The 16,905-nt window shown below is 48.8% G+C and overlaps 1 protein-coding gene across 2 annotated transcripts in view; it reads left to right on the forward strand.

The window, feature by feature from the left end:
- The window catches only part of RUNX1 (RUNX family transcription factor 1), a 259,023-nt gene that overhangs the window by 159,194 nt on the left and 82,924 nt on the right, over window positions 1-16,905 (forward strand). For both annotated transcript variants that reach the window (XM_043593646.1, XM_043593645.1), the window contains exons 4-5: window positions 4,667-4,920; window positions 11,024-11,180. In XM_043593646.1, coding sequence (XP_043449581.1) covers window positions 4,667-4,920; window positions 11,024-11,180 — 411 coding nt within the window. The remainder of the gene's footprint in view (window positions 1-4,666; window positions 4,921-11,023; window positions 11,181-16,905) is intronic.

Consider the following 16,905-nt stretch of genomic DNA (forward strand, 5'->3'; position numbering starts at 1 on the left):
TAATGAACTTTATAAGCTCTGTAAAAAGTCCTTCAGACTAAGGGATTCGAGGTACACCTTAGCTGAGCCTCATGCTGCCTGCTTTAGTTCCTCGATAAGGAAGGTGCAGTGCAGGGTTTTATTTCTCGTTTTCAAGTGCGCACCGCACAGCGCATTTATAGCCAGCGCGGGTCCCGGGAACCCGAAATGCCCGGCGGCCGGATTTAGAATAAATCAGCAAAAGCTTTTCTCGCTTTTATCATCCTCGTCGACGTTCAAGTTCGAGATGCACTGGTTGAAACTCTTAGCCGAGCAGCGCCCAAGGTGCTGCCGTTGAAGGGCTCACCTTGGCGCATCTATCCCAGTACCTCTTTTCTAAGGAAGGGAACTTGACCCCGCCGGAGAGGCTGCCGCGGAGAGTCAGACCCGCAGCCCCCTCGCAGGGTTTAGGGTTTCAAACCGCCGGAGCCCCAGAGGAGCGTTCTTCTCTGACCTTTCCGCGCGGCGAAATTACCCCAATCCGCTACATCCCCCGAGTCAGAGCCCATTTTCGCCTCTGCCGCACTCCTGAGCCTCCCCGCCCTGCCTCCGCGGGGGTCCCTAAGGATGCACTTGGCGGCTGTTCCCGGGAGCGCTCGGTGGGCACTTAGAGCGTTGCATTTGAGCGGCGGCAAAGGGGTTTCACTCGCCCCAACTCGCCTCTAGAGCCGGAGGCGGCGGCGGAGCCGGGGCCGGGGCCGGGGGGGGGGGGGGGGGGGGGGAGCGGCAGACGGGGAGGCTTGGCAACGGCGCAATGTTTGGAACCGCCGGGCCAAGGTGGAGAGAGGACTTTTGGGGGTCTTTATGCCTGAAATGGGGCCTCTTCAAAATCATTTAGGAAAAACACAAAGGAGTTTGCTGAGACCTCAGACCCATTAAAACAAACTGCAGGTAGTTTGCTGGGAGGTCCCGGGCGTCCCGGGAGAGGAGCGAGGGGACGGCCCACCTGGGGAGAGGCTCGGAAAGGCAGGCGGGAGCCGGAGCCGCTGGCCGGGCGACGGCGCCCGGGACGCCGGGAGCACCGGGGTGGTGGGAGGACCGACCGCGGTGTGCGCGCAAACGGGTTTCGGGAAGAGACCCTGATGCGGGCCTGTCGGGACAGCCGGGACCCCCACGACTCCCACCAGAGGGTTCCTGCACCGCCAGCTCGGCTGCCGGGATAGTAGGGGCGCAACGCGGCCGCTGGGGCTGGCTCCGGCGGCTGTTTCCAGTCGTTTCTCCCCAAACTGGAGTTCTGACGAGAGCGACCCAAAGGCCCAGAGGAGGGCCGGCGGAGTCCCGCGCCCTCGGGGGCGTTCCCGACGCCCCGGGCGGCAGAGAGGACGGCTGCTGCCCCCTGGCGTCCGCCCCGGGTCCGCGGCCCTCAGCGCCTCCCGCGGGGCCGGCCCCCGCCTCCTCGCCGCTCGGCGCAGCCCGTGCGGCCTCTCGGGTCCTGGGGCGAGGGAAGCCACCCGGGCCCCCGGGAAGGGCCTCCGCGGCGGGCCCGCCCTGGCCGACGCCTCCGTTAGGCCCCAGCGGCAGAGCCCGAGGAGAGTCCCGCGCGGCGGCGGCGGTCCCCGGCACTGTAGCCGCGCGCCCGCAGCGGGGAAGGAGACGGCTGGAGGGAGGGGCCCCACGGGAGGGGGGACGAGGGGGAGGGCGGGTGAGGGACCCCAGCTCCCGGGAGTCGAAGTTGAGGGCTCCGTGTTGGGGGCGGGGTGGGCGCCCTCCCCCGCGGCGGGGGGTGAGTGCCGCGGGGTGCCAGGGAGCCCCGTGGCTGCGGGGCTGGGGAGGGGAGGGACGGGCCTCGGGCGCCGGGGTGGGGCGGGGCCCCCTCTAAGCTCCGCGAAAATGCCCGCGGCGCCGCGGGGACGGGCGCAAGGGAAGTTCCCGCCGGCGCGCAAAGCCGGGGTGGGTTCGGCACCCCAGGCCGCTCCGGCTCGCGGGGGCGGGGAAAGGAGCCAGCGCCGTTTCCGGGGAGCCGGAGGTGGGTGCGGGGCTAGGGCGACCTAGGCCCAGCGGTGGGCTTTCGTGCCGCCTGCGGGGGAGCCGACGCTCCGAGGACGGGGTGCCAGCCCAGCGGATGCCTTCAACTTTCTTTCCCGTCGCTTGTTCTTTGGGGTCTTTCCTGATCGGGACACTCCTTTGCTGGCCGCACCGCGCACTCAGACTGAGGCGCGCTGCGTAATTAAGCCGCAGCCCGGACGCGGTGAAAAACACCAATTAGAGAAAGCAAACCAAGAGAGAAAACTAAAAACACAAAACCATGTTGGGGAGACCGAGAGTCGTCTGGCCTCGTTAAATGAATCAGCGTCACTTCGCTGCAGCTGCCCACCCGACCATGGGGCCCCGCGGAGCCGCTCTTCGGCCGGGCCCTCGGCCCTCCGGCCCCCCTCGCGGCCGAATCCCACCCACGCCGGGGAAGCAGAGGCTCGGCCCTGGGTGGCCGCTCAGGGCCCGGGGCCGCCCCGGGGCTCCGGTACCGATCCCGGGAGCCTCGCGGCGGCCGCTTCATCTCCAAGGCGCGGGGGGCGCCTCCCTCCAGCTGGTCTCCGTGCCCGGGCCGTTCCGGGCGCGGCGCGCGGCCCGAGCCCTCCCAGGGCCGGCCGGCCTCCTCTTTCTCCACCTCCCTGGTCGCCAGACCGCGGCCGCCTGTGGCGCCGCTGCGCACTGCAGCCCCGGGCCGGTGGCAGCGCGACGCTGCACGGGCGCAGAGACGCAGGGCCGCGGTCCGCACCAGGGCGGGGCCTCGGGCGAATGTGTGAGTGTGTGCGTGTGTGTGCGTGGATGCGAGTGCGCGGGGTGCGCGGGGAGGCCGCGGCAGCCTGGGACTCTCCACCCAGGCTGCGTACAGTAGCGCGCGGCAGCGGCGGGGGCGCGCGGGCCAATTCCAGGAGCCCGCGGCCGCGAGCCGCGCCCTGGCTGATACCGGAAAGGCCTGTGATTGGCCGGCGGCCGCCCCTATGCAAACGAGCTGAGGGAATGGAATTCCTCGGGCCGGGCTTACAGTAAAAGCACGTTCATTTCCAGGCACTCTCATTCATAGAGCCAGCGGGCGCTAGGCGGGACGGGCGCCCCGCGGCCGGACCCAGCCAGGGCACCACGCTGCCCGGCCCTGCGCCGGCAGGCACCTCTTCCCGGGCCTCCTGGGGACGCCAGAAGAAAGTCAACCTTTGCTGCTTCTCCTTGACCTGCGTTGGAGCTACGATTTTTTTTTTTTTTCTTTCTCTCTTACTTTTGAATGAACTGGTTTCTTGGCTGGATGTTTCAACTTCTTTCCTGCCTGTGAACTTTTCCCCGGTTGTTTCCTGTGACAACTGCAGGAGAAAGTGTGCTGGGCTTCGAGGCGAGCCGTGAAGTTGCATGTGCGTGGGAGTGTGCGTGGGAGTGTGACTGCGTGTGTAATTCGAACCACCGCGTCTGTTTCGATCTGCGCTGCGGAGCCTCCTCTCAAGGCCCGCTCCACCTGCTGCGGTTACGCGGTGATCGTAGGTATAGGCGCGTCCGGGCATTTAACCAGCCGGCGCTGAGGCGACGTTGGAGGAAGATCGTCTCGCTACTGCCCAAGTCGGGCTGACTCACCGAGTCGATGTAGACAAGTGGCTGGCTTCGGGAAGAGTGCGTGTCTGCGTGCGTGTGACTCGGCTGCTGCTCAACTCCCACCAACCACAGGATCAGCCACAAACTTAACCAACATCCCCAAACCCGAGTTCTCAGATGTGGAGAGCTGTACCCTGACTGTCATCGACTTGGAACTTTTTTTCTTTTTTTTTTTTTTTTAAGACTAGCTCTTTTTTGAAAAGCTGAATTCTCTGAACTGAGCATTTTGCCAGAAATTATTAAGAGAACATGACAAGTATTTCCAGCCCAGCCCTTCTTCAACTACTGAAGCTTATTTTCAAGGCTACTTAAAAAAAAAATCAGCAGCGAACATTAATGGATTTCTGTTGTGTTTAAATTCTCTACAGATTGAATTGTAAATATTTTATGAAGTAGAGCATATGTATATATTTATATATACGTGCACATACATTAGTAGCATGACCTTTGGAAGTCGCAGCTCTTGCTTTTGAGGACCGAAGCCAGTTTTGCATGTGAGAGTGGCTCTGTATATGGAAGACACTCGTATATTTTGTGTCGTATTAGGACTTTAGACAAAACTCACCCGCAAAAGCAAACAAGTAAAAAAAAAAAAAAAACTGACAGGCGATTACCTACTGGAACTTCCAAATTATGTATTTGCTGGTCTTTTCGCTCTCCGTATAAATGTTTTAGAAAGCGTATGGGAATTTTGCCTCCGGGAACTTTCTTTAACAGCCAAAGACTGAAGTTAAACTCTCAAAGCAAGACTCAGAAGATAGTCTCCCTTGGCATTTGACTCTGGATTCTAGTCGCCCAATTTTTAAAGCACTAACCGGTCGGTTGCTAGGAGCCCTGCCGGGTCTGAGGCTGGCCGGCATAATAGAACTTTCCCCCTCCTGGACTGTTAGTAACTTGGTCTCCCGCCTCCCCCAGTCCCCCTCCCCCCCCGCAGCAATAAAGGCCCCTGAACTTGTATGTTGGTCTCCCTGGAGCTGCTCGCCGAAGATCCGCGCCCCTGTCGCCGTCTGGTAGGAGCTGTTTGCAGGGTCCTAACTCAATCGGCTTGTTGTGATGCGTATCCCCGTAGATGCCAGCACGAGCCGCCGCTTCACGCCGCCTTCCACCGCGCTGAGCCCGGGCAAGATGAGCGAGGCGCTGCCGCTGGGCGCCCCGGACGCCGGCGCCGCCCTGGCCGGCAAGCTGAGGAGCGGCGACCGCAGCATGGTGGAGGTGCTGGCCGACCACCCCGGCGAGCTGGTGCGCACCGACAGCCCCAACTTCCTCTGCTCCGTGTTGCCCACGCACTGGCGCTGCAACAAGACCCTGCCCATCGCTTTCAAGGTACTCGGCCCGGGCCGCGAGCGGGTGGCGGGGGGACAAGCGGAGGCCGGCCGAGGCCGGGGGCGATCCCGGAGGGCAGCGGCCAGGCGGGCGGGGCCGGGTTCTAGAAAGGGGCCGGCGCTGCCCCCCGCGGCCCCTGGTCCATCCTCCTGCTCTCGGGACACCGGGGATGCTGGGTTGCCCTGGCGATCCTCGGTGTGTGTGTGTGTGCTGGGGGACCCGCAGGGGCTGCCTCCAGGGTGGACTGAAAAAGATCTGGATGCCCCCCAAGGACGTCCACTGAGGGCCGGTCGGGACCTCCCTGACAGAGGTCCTTAGCTTTGCTACAAAGTAGAAAAGCAGAAAAAGTTATAACCCAGCCCTGGCCAGCCCGTCTGCTCCCGTGCTTCTCCCCCACCCAACCCCCCACCCCCACCCCCAGCCCTGGCTTGACACCCAAGCCATTCTGCCTCGCTCCGATGGAGGCATCAGGAAGTAAAGATACTTTTATACTTTAGGGTCAGTGAAAATAAACTGACAAGGAAAACTGTCAGGGCTTCCTACCCCCACTGGCTCTTCAACAGTCCCATCGAAATTAGCATGTCCAAAGTCCGCGGAGGGCGTAGTTAAGTTTGCAAAAGTTCTCTGAAGACTTTTTGCAGCTTCTAGTCTGCGCCTGCCACAAGCCGCAAGTAGCGAATCCTGTTTCTTTTCCTGGAACCCTCCTGAACCTTATCTCCGGCTCACCTAGATTAAGCCCGGGGCCTCGAAAGGTGGCAAGGCTGTCTTCTCTGCGAGCCAGCCGGGGTCTAATCCGCTCGCATTTCTGTCTGGGGAGGGGGTGGCGTAGACCCCGCAAATTCTGCTGAACAGCCCGAGAGGTCTTCGTTCACTTCCACCCCTGATCTCGCCCTAGCTTTGAGCGGCCTTTAAAAAACCTTGCCCTTGAACCGGGATATTATCAACAACACCCGCCGTCTTTAAACGCCACTGCCCCCCCCCCACCCCGCCCCAGCCCTGACCGCAAACAGTAGAAATTTAATTTTGGCGGTGGGGATTCTATTCTTCTGTCTTGGGTGGGTTTAAGAAGGGGCAACCAACATTTTAGTACAATCCGTAGTCATTTCCTGTTCATTTTGAGGACTAAGAAAGGCAGGTGGGGGGTGGGGAGGGAGCTGTAAAGATCAGATTGTGCCCTTTCAGGGAGATTAATTTAATATAAGCTTTTTAAGAGTTCCAGGCCTCTACTGGATCTTGATCTAGTTCCAATGGATAGTGTTCAGTTTTTTATACAGTACTGTCGGAGTTCTTTATTTTTAAGCTTTATACACCTTCTAAACTTAACATTATGATTTCTAAGACCAAACAAAATGTGTAATTGGCTCTGTCTATAGAATTGCCTCTGTTTTCTGAGAGCAGAAGTTTTGGAGGGGGAGGGAGTGAGGATGAGGTGGAAAAGCCACAGGACTCTTTCCTTGCTGTCCTGCATCTCTGTAGAGTTGGGCTGGGAGTCCATTTCAGTTTTTCAATCATTCTAATCTCTTTACAGAAACAAGCTCCTTTAGCCACAGAACAGGACTGAGTCCCTTCTGTGACTGGGGACTTGACAGGGCTCGGCCCCGGGGCCACTTTTCAGATAAGAGCTGAGGGAGGAGACAGGCTGATACTCCGCCAAAGGGTCATTTAAACCCAATACCCCTGACCTACCAAGGGAGTGGGTTGTCAGAGCCCTGTGTCTTCCTTTGAGGTGAAATCAGAATCTCTTCTGGATGTCCCCTCCTCAGCCAGGGAACCAACGCCCAAATATATCAAAACACTAAGTGATTAATAATCTTCAGGGGGTGAAGTGATATAGTTTCTCAAGCTACTCTAAATATGTATATATATACATATGTATATGTATATGTATATGTATACATGTATATATATATATAATGTATATATATATGGATATATATTTTTTTTCTTCTAAAAGCCTGAAAAGAAAATCCTAGAACTTGCTTTGATGAGCCACCCGGGAATTCTTTTTCGCAGAAATCTTAGTAACCAAAGAGATTTCTTTTTCAAAATGACTTTTGACGATTCACTTTTTTTTTTTTTTCAATCTCATTTGTTTTACTGAGTGATCGTTGGTAGACTCCTAAATGACCCATGTAGAGTTCTCTTGAAAAAAGTTCAAGTGGGTCTTGAGGACAGATAGGGGAAAGGGAAGGACATTGCAGAAATGTAGCCACTTGAGTAGTATCTGTCACCACTGCGTCCCCATCAAGAGAGGCCTCTTCCTGGAGGAAGCCTGCTCCCTGCACAACCGAAGGAGCAGACAGAATTTTCAGCCAGGAAACGAGCCCAAAGGTTAGGGGGGAAAAGCAAGCTAGCCTTCAAAACGTGACTCCCTCCCAGTTGACTCCCTGTGTATCCCTGGCTCCACTCTCCACGTAGCCACCTACCTTCCTCCCAGAGAGTTTCCGTAGACATTATTAGTTTAAAATGTGGATTTTAAATAAGCCCCAGACAATCTCTTTAAGAAGTTAATCGGTAAAGAATGATTGTTTTCCCTGTAATATGGAGGAGAAAATGTGAACCAATGATAAAGTCTGATGGTATTGATGAAAAGAGCGTGTAAGTGATTCGTTACTAGCCTTCCGAAATCCTATGTGTAAATCCATCCCCTGCTTTAATGTTTGAAATGGAAGGGAGACTTCAGATTACGAAGTTTCCTTAAAATAGATGAAGATATGCCTATTTGCTTGTCCTGGACCCCAAAAATGTAACTCCCCCCCCTCATTTTTCCCATGGAACACCTTTATTTTTTAGCATAGAAAAGATACATATTTTACTACTGTGAAAATCTTAAATTTGCTACGTGTTACCCACTACTTACAGAAGCAGCCTAAAAAAGCTATTTAGATGACTTAGGATTTTTTTTTTTTTTTTTAATACTGCAATATTACAGTCTGTGTAGGCCCTGGCTCACCAGGGTCCGAAGGCATAAACATGCCTTCAACAAGTTCAGAGGCTTTGGATGCTAATAGTCATATACTTTCTGTAAGAAAGAAAGAAGTCATGTTTCTATCGGCAAGACTTCAGTCCCTGGGCACGCATTAAATGTCATCTTGGCTGAGTTCTGGGTTCCACTCCACAGTTTTCTTTGAAACTCTGGAAAATTAAGGGATTTGAAATAAATGAATTGTAACTGTAATTTCAACCTAATTAGAGTTGTTTAAAATGCCAGTCTGAATGTGTGAGCAGGCCAGCCAAGAGCGGTGTGGGGAGATCCACTAGAGTACCTAGGAGGGCTGATATTTTGCCCAACTTCCTGATACTTTAAAAACAGAGAAGGAAAACAAAATATGAGATATCCTTTGGCCAGCAAGTCCCTTCTTGTCTGTTTGGTCTGTGTTAAATGTAAATGTTTGTGTTTCCTTACCTATTGTTGGTAGCTTTTCATTCTAGTTCCTTCTTTCTTTCTGTTTGAAGTTAGATTTTTTTTTTTTAATTCTCTCCTTATTGCCTATCAGTGACACAATCTGTATAAAATTAGCAGACGTGTTAGTTTTAATTTTTTAATTTTTTTATCTAGGCTAAGTAGGCTTGTTAACAATTAGATGTTATACGTTATTACTGTAATTTCCCTGGATTTAATATTCTCCCCTTTCCTCCTGCCAAAAGCAAAAAGAAAAAAAAAAATCCCTCTGAGATCAATAAAAGACGAAATAAATGATCTTCAGGACCCAAATATCTCTGACTTTTGTTGCATTTTTTTTTTTTAGAAAGGCAGGGGGTAGGAGTTAAACTCCTAATTTTGTTGGTCTTAAATTCCAACATCAACAACCTTTTCATATTTAGCCACCATGATCATTTTACTCTATATTTGTTTCCACTTGATGAAGGTCTCACAAGTTTGCCAAATTACTGACAAAGATAGTCTTGGAAAGATGAGAGAGGTACAGGCGTGGAGCATCGTGAGAGGAGCCAGGGGGAGGAAGGTGATTTAGAATACGTTTGGGAAGCTATGCAACAAGATTTATTTACTTCACCTCTTTACAGACTCTGCCCCAAGAGCGAATTATTGAGTTTGAAAACCATGTAATTAAGTAGACAGTCCTTGTATACTTACTGAAGGTTGGATTAAAATAGAGAAGCCGGGTCATCACAGGGAGAGGGGGACGAGGAAGTAAAAATATGTGTTCCAGGAGAGCATTTCAACACTGTGAGCTAATTTTACAGAGGGAAGTGAAAATAGTGAAGAAAAAAAAAAAGTGGAAAAATTTTTAAGAGACTGAAAAAAGCAGAATAAAGCAAGCACGTTTTGTGGGAATAGAAAAAGTGGTAAAAAAAAAAAATAAGTAAATAACTGATCAGGGAGATTTAGTTCAATGATGTTTTCGAAACAAAAGGGAATTGTCATATTACTGCTCTTAATTAAAAGGCAACAAACACGCTTCTAATGGGAACTAAATATCTAATTAGAGGGTGCTTGGGGAATAAATAGCTGTGTTTTTAAATCTCCTTCGTAGAAAACATGCCCAGCGTTGGGATGGAAAGGATTAGAAAGAAAGATAAAAGGCCCAGACGGTGTTTGAGAGAGCAAGTGTGCTAAGACAGATGAAGAATGTGCTTACCTACTGCTGTGTGGGCTGGTCCTCCCGGCCCCATAGTCTCTTGTGGTGAGATGGCTTGTCCTCCCTGCCAGACTCCTCAGAGCCCAAGAGCTGAAGCATCCCAAGGCACAAAAGCAATGGAGGGTCACTTGGATGACACGGGGAGGCCACGATGATGGGCATTTCGAGAAACCATGGCTTTGCTATCAGGGAGCCTATGGCAGCCTTTTTTGCAGACAGGAAAAGAGGGTCGAAAATATAGGTATTAACCCCCAAATGGGGTAAAAATGAAGAGGTAGAAAACACAGGGAAGAAATAATCCCTAGAGAATTCTTTGCTGTTCCAACTCAAACACAGTATGAAGAAAGCGACTGTATGATTGGCATGATTAACACAAATGCACTACTGACTGAGAAAGTACCATGAGGAATATCAGAAACGATAGAACTTGGGGTATTTTCATCGGAAGTCCTATGACCACTTTAAAAAAATAGAAGCAATGGAAATTTAGCTGGTAATAGTTGTCTAACCCCAGTAAATAGTTTCTAGAAGGGTCAAATGATGGGATACTACTGCACAAAGCATCTTTACACCATTGTCTTCAGAGCATTTTACCTGGGAAATTACTGCTTTTTTTATTACCTGAGCATCAAAAATACTTATCTACCAGTCTTGTTCACCAGCCCTGTTAGGAAATCCATTCCTATGCAATTACGTTAGTGGAACTCCTCTTCAAGGTCAGCTGGGTTTGGGGAAAACCTCAGTCAGCTATCAGGATGCAGTGGACACGTCTGGGGGACCCACAGATATAAAAATGCCACCTAGTTCCACTCCTGAATTCAGAGCAGCACATAACAGGGAGAGCCCCTCTTCTCTGACGTCTGTTGATTTTGGAATTAGTAATAAAGGATACACTTCTGATTTTTTTTTTCCTTTGCCTGCCAGAATTCATTCCCTGCTAGTGACAGTCAGAATAAGAGAAGCGAGCAGGGGGTCTCAAAGATGACCTGCAGAGGGACAGCGTCCCTCAAGAACGGTCAACAATTCCGTTGTAATGATCGAATTCAATTTTGGCAGAAATAAGTTTGAACACCTAAAAGCAAAGTTGGCCCCGTTAGGCCCATCGATGGAGGTCTGGACAAGCGAAAAATGGGTTAGGTTATATAGTCACAAAAAGAAGATACTGCGTTTCTCAGATGTGCACGAGTAAGATGATTGCATTCGTGAGAAGGCACAGCTTTCCAGAGCCTTGGCCGCATTCGGTCTCCTTCCAACTGTGCCATGTGACCCGATGTGGCTTTATTAGATGAATGTTTTAGGACTTGAAAATTTATATTTAGTTCTGCATAATGGAATTCAAAGAAATTCTTCCCATGAATAACTTTTCTGTCATTTTGCTATTCCTTTGCAAACTTAAAAAGGATCACTTAATATACGTTTAATTTTAGAGCAATTACTACACCAGAGACACCAACGTTTGTAACATTTCTGATGTCTGCGTTTGTCCCTTGGCTGGTGTTTAGGTGGTGGCTCTGGGGGATGTCCCAGATGGTACTCTGGTCACTGTGATGGCAGGCAATGACGAAAACTACTCAGCCGAACTGAGAAATGCCACCGCAGCCATGAAAAACCAAGTTGCAAGATTCAATGACCTCAGGTTTGTCGGTCGGAGTGGACGAGGTATGTATCCGTCAAAACTGAACTTGAAACACAAGTATTTACATGGCAACAGACCCAAATTTCAAAACCTTCTAGAAGTTTCCGTGATGGAAGTTCCCCCCCTAGAAATAGTCTTTCTTGTTCTTATCACTACATCGAGCTTTTAAAAAATATTTATTTAAAACTTAATATGTTTTCAAGATTCATTGTTGCCTTCTTTTATTGAGCCGGTTTAAAACTGCTTTGGAAGATGTAAAACATGAAATGTGAACTTCAAGGAAATCCCTCAGGTCCTCACCAAAATTTAAAAATATAAAACTCACCATCATGGAAACTGAGATTGTACAACTGGTGTTCTCAACTTGGTAATTATCAAAAATCTCTACAATAGAAGCCTCTAACTTAGATTCCATGAGCTGTCTGTGACAAGGGACCAAGTTTCAGATGAGCACTTCTGATCGTTTTAAGGGATATGCAATATACGGTTACTGAAATGTGGTTTCAAATTTACCATTTTATGGCAAAATATGAAGACACGGTGTTGATATCCTTCTGGTTTGGTAGATTTGATGGTGTTTTGCCACCTTCCTTGTTTCGTGTCATTTGGATGCCTTATTATTTGGGGGAGGGGCCAGACCCAGTTAACATTTTCGTGCTAATGTGTTAAAGACTGGATTACCCAAAGGAACTGTTCTGTGTGTTTTATTTTTCTGTGCCCATTACTGAAGTATTAGAGCAGAAAGAGGAATTTTGGCCCGTAAACCCCTCTGGTTTCCAATTATTTTCAAATATTGTGTTTTCTCCGCATTGTGGGAACTGAAGTCATATTTTATAAATAGCAGTAAGTACTAGAAGTTTAATTGAAGAGGAAGGAGAGTTTGTTTTGAAAATCTCATTTTCACGATATAATAATGAATAACCTAATGCATACAAGTTATTTCGAATATAATAAAAGTCACGATAAGGGCCTGAACAACAGTAGATGACTCTTGTATTTAAAAAAAGATTAAAGTATAACCAATGGACGTTTAAACATAAGAGTAATCGTTACTCTTTATAAAGGCATTGCAAAATATAAGAAAATCTGTGTTTGACTAGTCGAAGAGGGGAAGGGGTAAAGGTGTGTTGCTTTTGGGGGCAATCATTTTTGCTATCTTAGCCGTCCAGAGCATTTCTAAAATAGCATCCTGGGTTGAGAAAGAAAAAAAAAAAAAAAGAGATAACATGATTGAATACATATGTTCATAATACTAACTATGTTAATAATAGGGTAATGCAAAGAAAATTATATCCACTTATGGAAAGCATGAGAGATGCTGTAATGTATAAAAGCATAAAGTCATTAAATGGGTTCACTTGTTATATTAAAAGTCCCCGCCTTTCAGTAAATGGAATTCACATTATGATTCAGAGATGTGTGTTTAGAAAACATCTCGAAGGCTTCAGATGAGTGGCTGGCCGAGTAGGTGAGAAGCCAATAAAACACAAAGGCCCTATCTATTGTCTGGGGCCTGCCTGCCAGCCTCCCTCACCATCTCACTTCAATTCTTGTGGATGTGCATTATCAGGAACGGTGGCTGAGTCTCAGGGCACTGCATTTCCAGAGAAAGTCCTGTTATCGTAGTGCGCGTCTGTGGGGGTCTGCGTGTTGGGTTTGGGTTATAAAAGTGTGGGAAACTTGAACGGATCATGCCGGTGACATTTCCCCACAAGCAGCGCTGTAGTGGCTTTGAGGCAGTATGCAGTTAGTCGGTGCTCATAAAGAATGAGATTTTGAAAGCAGCATGCTTCCTTTTCTGGCATCGAGGGCTGGTCTCTTGTCCCCCATTGGCCATTTCTGTTTTGAGTGGGTGACTAATAGGTGATTGTGTTTACTTGGGGAACAGTGAACTGTTTCCCCAAGGTGTGGATTGTTTGCACTTGGCTGCCTGATTCGTGCCAGAATGCCCTAGAGTTTGCATAAAACCCAGAGAGTGAAATAGCTGGAACCAAGGCCGGGCTGTCTTCTGATAACCTGGAACAAGAAAATCGATTAAAATGCCATAAAGGGACAATATCTGTTTGGAATGGGCTCCGCTTCCCGTGCGAGATAATAGGCAATCCAAAATATAGGAGCCCTAATTACACATTTGACCCAATTATGGTTATCCTGTAGATTGTTGGTCTTGAGTTATTTGTGTGCTTGTGTTTTTTTGTTTTTTTTTTTTTAGTCAGTACTACAAAACGAAACGGGCTGTCAAAAGGCCCCATTTGACTCTGTGTCCTTATGTCTCTCCATAGTTATAAAATACAACTTGATTTTACTCTCTCGAGTGGAAGTGTCAACATCGAAGCCTGCCAGATCTTTTTTTTTTTTTTTGTAATTTGCTTCCCATTACGAAGAGAGCAGATGATTCTACTAATTTTGACAATTAGCCTTAATCTTCCTCACTGAATCTTGTCCTTTAAAAGTGTCATTACGTTTTCTTAGGCGATCTTCAGGCTATTTACTGTTTCATTTTCTGGTTTTGAAAATGTGCCTGAAAACACGTCATTGGCATCAACACACCACAGCGGCCGAGAAGGTCCTGGCCATTGGCTCGTCCAAACGTTTCTGTGCCAGTTTCGCGTTCTGTCAAACAGCACAGATCCGATGGATTCTCAAAAGGGCTTGGTGCTCAGCTCCAAACGAAGGGTAGAAAAAGAAACTCCCTTTTCTTTTTACCAGCTGCCAGTCCATGCAGATTGGAAAACCTCACAGAAATCACCAGAGGTTGGACGTGGAAGGGTTTTTCTCTGTTCGACAAAACTGATCTGTCTGGGTGCTGGCTCATATCCAGGATCACACAACGTCTAACCTCAAGTTCAGTGCAACTGGGGAAACCTGCCCTTCCGGCTTTTAAGGCCTTGCTGACAACACTGGCCCCTAAAAAATATTGGTGAAGGCTTCAGCAGTCTGAACCGTCTTTCTTTTTCCCCTTCCCTCCTTTTGCTCCTTGCCAGTTTAAATTCTCGTTCGGGGTATACTTCCCTTTTGGGAGTTTCTCCCTTCGATTTGGTGTCTCCATAGAAATGGACTCTTCCTTTACAATGGAAGAAGAGTTAGCAGCTCCCAGGGGAGGAGAGGTTATGCAGAGCACACAGGTTGTTGTTCAGAACCTTTCACTTAACCACAAGTTCTGGGACCATCCCTCACCTCCGGAAAATTGAAGTTCAGGGTCAAAAGAGGTTCTCTTTGGCGAGCTGAATGAACAGTCGCTTCCATCCGTTTACATGGGCAGTTGAGGCAGGGATCACTGACATTTGTAGTTACAGGAAAGCATAGCGTGGCTGCAGCTGAGAGACAGTTAAGAAATTTTAGCAATGAGGTCTGTGAGTGCTTCCGTCCCTGTTGGAGTACATAGTCAGTTGGAAAGAAATCAATCAATCAGGGAATACCGGCTTTAGTGAATTCATTTTAGAACCAAAGAGGAAATCTACCAGACCGTATCATCAACCACATCATAAACGAGGGAAGAGAATCCAGTGTAAATTTCCTTCTAATTTCTAAGAGTGTGATTTTTAATCTTTTGGGAACATCACAGAAAGTTTTGAAAATCCCTTGGAAGCCTTCTCCCAAGGGATAAAAAATACGCATATGCGCTTATACGCGGAGTTCCCCCCCCCCCACACCCGCACAGTTTCGTTTTCCAGGACTGTGAGGCTCATTTGTGGTCACCTTCTGGGGATCCATGGACCGCCCCGGCCCAAGCCAAGAATCTGCGAATTTGAAACTTGCCTTGGAGGGCCAGCCTAGCACGGGGCTGCACATAGTAGATAACTGGAATATAAATAAGTGAACAGACAAGGCATTCTTCTTGCACCCTGTGTGTTTTGGTAACACCTGTTTTTATTATAGCCAAGACCTGGTTTGTATAATTAGGAAAATAGATCCCATTCGAACTGCTGGTCCAAACCTTTTGAAGGCCATCAGGTATGCACACGTGCTGTCCCTCGAAAGGGGAAGGGGCCCGTTTTGTCAGAGCCTCATCTCAGTGAGTGCCTGGACTCCCCCACACCCCTGCAGTGTGGATTCCATGCTGAGCCCCCATGAGGTCCCCAGTTCTCTGGGCTGTTAGAATGGGGTTTAATTTCTTGGAGGAATTTATGTGTATGTTGACCTCCCTGGCAACTTAAGTCTCCACTTTCAAAACAGTTACCTCTTCCCAATGCTTTTATAAAATGAAATTCCTTCATTATGTTCTTGCTCTGGATGTCTTCCCAGGCAGAATATTTACCCGGTCACTATCTGAGTTATTGCGTTATTTATGTAATGTTGGTTACGTAAGGCACTTCCATTCTTAAGTTGTTTTACATTATTTGGAGAACAGGATGAGGAGGTTGCGTTCAGATGAATGAAAGACTGCGGTTGACGTGACAGGAAGGCACCTTTAGGAGAGGATAAACTGTCCTGATATCCTGAACGAAAAGAGATGCATCTTTATGGAAAAAGAAATGGTCTGAATGATTCACAATATTATCATAGCACCCAAGTCATTCTCCTTTGCATCACAGAGTCCTCTAAGAGGGGTAGGAAAAATTTATCTGACAACCCCAGAGTTCCATGGGTAACATTCAAGATAATAAGCTGGTAATCAGATCTCCTGGAGAAAATATAAAAAAAAGACACGAGGTGTATTCAAATCAACTCTCCCATTCTCCCCTTTTTTTCTCAGTTGTTATTGATTTACATTTAAAAATTATATATTATATATATTTATATTCATACTTAGTATATATATGTTTAGTATATATATATTGAATATGTGTATGAGCATATATATACATGTACACACACTGAAATCTGCTCTCAGACTTCACTGTGGGCAAATATGGATTAAAAAAAAAAAAAAAAAGACTTAACTTCTGATACACCAAGCCCTGCAAAGCCCTAGCAAATAATTCCTTTAGACGACAGGTCGAAAGCTCGTGTCCATGATCTGATGTAGAATCCATCTTTTCTTTTTTTTAATTTTTTTAAGTCTACTTATTTATTTTGAGAGAGAGCACGAGCAGGGGAGGGGCAGAGAGAGAGGGAGAGACAGAGAATCCCAAGCAGGCTCCGCACCGTCAGCGCAGAGCCCGATGCGGGGCTCCGACTCACGACCTGTGAGATCACGACCTGAGCCGAAGCCAAGAGTCGGACACTTACCCCGCTGAGCCACCCAGGCGCCCCTGGAATCCATCTTTAGAGATCAGCTGTCTCATTCTGTTTCACCTTTGCCAATAAAAGGGGTAGCAACACTTTCTTAAAGCCGGTTGCTCCCTTCCTTCCCCCGCCCTCCCATCAGCACCCCCACCACTATCACCACTGGTGGTCCTTGTCCTGTTAAGACGTGGCAGGGACCAAGGAGAAAAGCCCTCTTGGAAACTGCTTATGCCTAAAGCATAGAGTTTCAGAATTCATCTCTTCATGGTTTTCTCGCTGGTGTTACAAAGTGCCAGACGTTGCTGATAGGGTCAGACGGTTTTTTGAAATTGAAGTGAATGGCCTGAGCAATATTTCAGAGCTGGTGGGCAGTCGCTGGACTTCACCCGCCCTCCACCCCTTCCGTGCCAGCCAGCTTGCGTTCGGCCAAGGCAGTTCTTTTTGGTGGGGACAGGGGACTCTCAATCAGCAAGCGCCTCCGAGACAAATAATGGTTGAATGATTTTTAGAGCTTCCTGTTTCAGCGGCAAGCATTATAGACATAAACAGCGGTCCGGCCAACGGCCGCGACGCTGCTCT

Source organism: Prionailurus bengalensis, chromosome C2 (assembly GCF_016509475.1).
Source record: "Prionailurus bengalensis isolate Pbe53 chromosome C2, Fcat_Pben_1.1_paternal_pri, whole genome shotgun sequence".
In the NCBI taxonomy this organism is placed as follows: domain Eukaryota; kingdom Metazoa; phylum Chordata; class Mammalia; order Carnivora; family Felidae; genus Prionailurus; species Prionailurus bengalensis.